This window comes from Mandrillus leucophaeus, unplaced genomic scaffold (assembly GCF_000951045.1).
Source record: "Mandrillus leucophaeus isolate KB7577 unplaced genomic scaffold, Mleu.le_1.0 Scaffold314, whole genome shotgun sequence".
Lineage (NCBI taxonomy): Eukaryota > Metazoa > Chordata > Mammalia > Primates > Cercopithecidae > Mandrillus > Mandrillus leucophaeus.
This window is the reverse complement of record NW_012103299.1, coordinates 1,926,093-1,931,288: the sequence shown is the minus strand read 5'-3', so window position 1 is coordinate 1,931,288 and position 5,196 is coordinate 1,926,093. Positions and strand designations below refer to the sequence as shown.

Sequence of the window (5,196 nt, the reverse complement as noted above, 5' to 3'; positions counted from 1 at the left end):
CCAGCCAACGAAGCAATTTTTAAGAAGGATACCAGGCTCCGTGGCTCACGCCTATAATCCCAGCACTTTGGATGGCTGAGGCAGGAGGATCACTTGAGCCTAGGAGTTCAAGACCAACCTGGACAACAGAGCGAGACCCCATCTCTACAAAAAATTTAAAAATTAGCCAGATGTGGTGGCGTGTGCCTGTAGTTCGAACTACTCTAGCGGCTAAGACAGGAGGATCCCTTCAGCCCAGGAGTTCGAGGCGGAAGTGAGCAATGATGGTCCCACTGCACTCCAATCCTTGCAACAGACTAAGACACTATCTCTAAAAAGAAACAAAAAGAAGCAGAAAAATCATCTCAGCCTGCTAACCCAACTCCTTTCATTTCTCCATGTTCCCTGTCCACAGCGGGTGCATGAGTACCTGTGTTGCTGCTGCTATGACAGCAAGCACACCCCGCTAAAGTCAGCTTTTCCCACTCAACCTATCATCTTTTACCCTTTGCACCTCCTCTTCAAAATGAAGATTTGCAGTGATAAGAATTTTGAAACCATATAGCTTGTTAACTTTACTTCATTTTTTTGTTTTGTTTTGTTTTGTTTTGTTTTGTTCTTTGAGACAGAGTCTCACTCTGTTGTCCAGGCTGGAGTGCCAGTGGCACAATCTCTGCTCTCTGCCACCTCTGCCTCCCAGATTCAAGCAATTCTCCTGCCTCAGCCTCCCGAGTAGCTGGGATTACAGGCTTACAGGCGTGTGCCACCAGGCCCAGCTAATTTTTTGTATTTTTAGTAGAGATGGGGTTTTACCATGTTGGCCAGGATGGTCTTGAACTCCTGACGTCAAGTGATCCACCAGCCTCGGCCTCCCAGAAGTGCTGGGATTACAGCCTGCTTTGTATTCTAGTAATTAACTAGGAATGGTTTTCTTTTGAAACCAATTTGTAGGAATGGTTTTCTTTTGAAACCAATTTGCATTCACATAGGCATTGGGTGAGAATGAGCTTGACTTTGCACAAAATCAATCCTATCCTCCTCTTTTTCTCCTGAGGCAGACAGATTATTAAGGCTTATCAGGGACAGGAGGAAAGAGAGGTTTGATATCTCGGAGACCGCTAACTTGAAGACTCATCAGGAAATCTGGAATCAGAGAGTCCTCTCCTGACACCGTTGACAAATTCAGACTTCCAAGGCCCAGAAAGACCTCAGGAAGCCTTCAACACTTAGGCTGTCAGAAGAACAACAGCGCTGCTGGCAGTCCCTCCTCAGCGCCCTGCCAATTGCTTTCTCAGGTGCTGTGTCAAAATGGAATCTCTGGTTCCAGCCATAAAACCAAGATGGAATTTTTGGTTTGGGTTACTTCAGTGACCAGGCCAGGGAATAACCAAGTAGGCAGGAGTCGTGGTCCTTGACTACAAGGGTCTTTAGTAAAAGCAATACCCGCTTCGACTTCAAGCAGGAGGGGTGAGTAAACAGCACCTCTTGAGTAGGCAGCCTGAGTGACAGGGATCTCTGATCCAGGATGGGTCTTCCTTAGCTGGTGACTAAGGAAAGCGCGTTCAACTGAAGCCCAGAGCCCTGGGTTCTAGTCCCTTCTCTTCTCTGGGCACCAGGGCATACAGGGTTGGCTTAGGTCAGAGCATGCTAAGGCCAAGAAAGTAACAGAATAGACTGTTAGGTCTATCAGCCATCACACCACTCTCTTGGTCTGGCTCTCCCTTAATTAAGAGAAAATCGTGGATTCAGAGGTAGAAGGAGAGGGCTGTGGTGGAGCCAGCTCACAACTTAGAGAATTAAAGTCACTTTTTGTTGTCGTTTTTGAGACGGAGTCTCCCTCTGTCCCCCAGGTTTGAGTGCAGTAGCACGATCTCAGCTCACTGCAACCTCTGCCTCACGGGTTCAAGCAATTCTCCTGCCTCAGCCTCCCGAGTAGCTGGGATTTATAGGCATGCGCCACCACACCCGGTTAATTTTTTATTTTTGCATTTTTAATAGAGATGGGGTTTCGCCATGTTGCCCCAGCTGGTCTCAAACTCCTAACCTCAAGTGATCCACCCACCTCGGCCTCCTGAAGTGCTAGGATTACAGGCGTGAGCCACAGCACCTGGCCCTGGAGTCACTTTTTTAAAAACTGACTTTCCACATGCTTTGGAGAACCAAGAGGATACAGTACAGATTGTGAATCGGATGAGCTCCTTTGTATGAAACATTCAGAGTAGCAGGGAAGTTATAAGGAACTAAAGCAGGAGGAAACACAACTGAAAATGACAAGAGAAAATCTTACCAGCACAAAAGCAAAGTTCTGCATTTAAGTTTAAAGGAAGATGAACCCTGTGAAGCCAGGATATATTGCAGGGAACAGGACAAGAATGCAATTGAAAGCCCCTAACGGAGAAAAAAAAAAAAACCCATACGTTTGTTTTGTGTTGTTTTGTTTTTGAGATGGAGTCTCACTCTGTGCCCAGGCTGGAGTGCAGTGGTGGTATCTCGGCTCACTGCAATCTCCGCCTCCCGGGTTCAAGCAATGCTCTTGCCTCAGCCTCCTGAGTAGCTGGAATTACAGGTACGCATCACCATTCCCAGACAATTTTTGTATTTTTAGTAGAGACGGAGTTTCATCATGTTGGCCAGGATGGTCTCAATCTCCTGACTCGTGATCCGCCCGCCTCGGCCTCCCAACGTGCTAGGATTACAGGGGTGAGCCACCGTACCCGGCCCAAAAAACCCATGTTTAAAAGCATACACTAAAAACACCAACTGAGCCTTCTGGAGAAAGTGGGTCCCGTGGCGAGCTGACCAAGGGTCCAGCTGCCCTCACGGTAGTCAGAACACAGCTGCAGGAGCAGGCTCTAAGACAGTCAAGAACACTGGCAGTGTCCAGGGAGAGCTGCAAGGCTGAGGACCATTCTCGGGTGCCACTAGGAGGAAGATGCAGCTCTGAGGAGAATAAAGAAAAGATGTGCTGAGGAGAGGGTGAGCTAGCTGCCCTCAAATATGGGCAAGGCCCTCAGGCAAAGGAGGTCAGCAAATCGGGCAGTCCAAAAGCACTGCCTCTCGGATCACAAGACCTCTCCCCACCCCGAACAGGAAGCGTGGGCTCAGAGAAGAGGTGGTAAGGTAACAAAAGAGGCACCAGGCCAGGCTCAGTGGCTCACGCCTATAATCCCAGCACTTTGGGAGGTCAACATGGGTGGATCACTTGAGGTCAGGAGTTCAAGACCAGCTTAGACAACATGGTGAAACCGCATCTCTACTAAAAATACAAAAATTAGCCAGGCGTGGTGGCATGTGCCTGTAATCCCAGCTATTCGGGAGGCTGAGGTAGGAGAATCACTTGAACCCGGGAAGTGAAGGTTGCAGTGAGGGCCAAGATCGAACCACTGCACTCCAGCTTGGGAAACAGAGTGAGACACCGTCGCAAAGGAAAAAAAAAAAAAAAAAGAGGCACCAGGTGGGCCTAGTTGGTCTCAAAATTGCCACCGCTCCAGGTCAGGCAGGATGACTCACGCCCGTAATCCCAACACTTTGGGAGGCTGAAACGAGCTGACTTCATGAGCTCAGGAGTTCAGGACAAGCCTGGGCAACGTGGCAAAAACCCAGCTCTACAAAAAATAGAAAAATTAGCTGGGTTGTGGTGTGCACCTGTAGATCTAGCTACTCGGGAGGCTGAGGCAGGAGAATCTCTTGAGACCAGGAGGCAGACGTTGCAGTGAACCGAGATCGTGCCACTGCACTCCAGACTGGGCAACAGAGGGAAACCCTGTCTCAAAAAAAAAGAAGAAAAAGGAAAAAACTGCCACCACTCCAAGCCTCTAGGGCAGTACTTCTCAAACCTATTTGCTTAGGGATCACCTGGGATCTTATTAAAATGCAGACTGTAATTCAGCAGGTCTGGGTTGGGCCTGAGATTGTTCACTTCTAACAAGCTCCCAAATGATGCTATTGTAACACTGGTCATCTAGGAACTACCCTGGTAACTAGGCGATAGACTACTTTCAAGTCAGAGGAGAAGGCTGGGGAAGGCTTCTCTGTGGTCCAGCCTCATAGAAGGGCAATCCTAGGGTCAGAGTGGCCTACAAGCTACAGGAGCCCCAAGGAGGAGGATAGTGGCTTAGGAGAGAAGTGGTCTCCTGGAGGTATACGCCAATTTAACAAGAGGGAGTCTCCAGTAAAAATTTTCTTAGGGGAAAGGGGGGAGTCAAGCTGTAGGTGTTCGCTCCCTAAAACAACTCAGCACCTCAAAATTAGCTCTCAGGAGCAGAAACTAACGTCTTGCTGCCACACTTCTCTAGACAAAATCAGCTCTGCCCCACCCACTCCACAAAAGCTCTCTGCCGAGTCTTCCTCTAGGGGAGAGGTGACTGCAGGCTGGGAGACTCCCCAGCTGTGACTCAGACCGACGGAATCAAATCTGTTCCCCGAGGCTCAGCATTCACCAGATCCTGACCTCCCCCTCTGCCTGGCCCCAACCCACCTTTCCAAGCCCCACCTCTCACTCCAGGGGCCACCCCTCGCCCACCCCACTTCCCTGTCTCTGGCTCATCTTCAGATGTGTCCCCAGCTCCCAACCCTTCCAAGCGCAGCCGAGTTTGTCGGTCCACGTCGCCTCGATATTCCCACAGCATCTGTATAGCCTCTCTTTAAAAAAAAAAAGTGTGTGCCCCTATCGCCGTTTTACGGAAGGTCCCTGGAAGGTTCCTCGAGTGGCCCTCTCGGATGCTGAGGTACTGTCAGCGCCCCTTTGTCTCCCCGTGCGGCGCCGAGCGCAGTGCAGGACACACAGGAAGTGCTCCGAAACAGGGCTAAGGTGGGGGCGGCAGCCATGCCCGGAGGGGGCGCCCAGAGCGCAGGGACTCGGCCGGGCCGAGTGACGTTCCCCCCAAAAAACAAGAGTCACCACCATGAGGGCCAGGGACCCCGAGTTCAGAGCCAGGCAGCCCTCGGAGCCGGAGCCAGGCTGGCCGGGTCCCGGGCGGGCATCCCTTCCTTCCGGAGCCCCTCGACGCGCGTCCGGCCACCCACCTCAGCGCCCTCACCTTGTAAACCTTGCCGAAGGCGCCGTCGCCCAGCTCGCCCACAATCTCCCACACCTCGTTGGGGTCCAGGTCGCGGCGGACGTGCTCATATTCGCGGGACTTTCTCTTCTCGAAGGTAGACAGGCGCAGGATGCGGCGGAAATTGGCAAAAGCCATGGCCCGGGGCGCCGGGGCGCCG

General features: G+C 51.3%; 1 protein-coding gene across 1 annotated transcript in view; it reads right to left on the bottom strand.

The window, feature by feature from the left end:
• The window catches only part of STK10 (serine/threonine kinase 10), a 167,303-nt gene extending 162,113 nt beyond the window's left edge, over window positions 1–5,190 (bottom strand). Inside the window, exon 1 of the mRNA XM_011987725.1 lies at window positions 5,019–5,190. Within this exon, the coding sequence (XP_011843115.1) occupies window positions 5,019–5,174 (156 nt within the window). The 5' untranslated portion in view covers window positions 5,175–5,190. The remainder of the gene's footprint in view (window positions 1–5,018) is intronic.
• Between the last annotated feature and the right edge of the window lie 6 nt (window positions 5,191–5,196).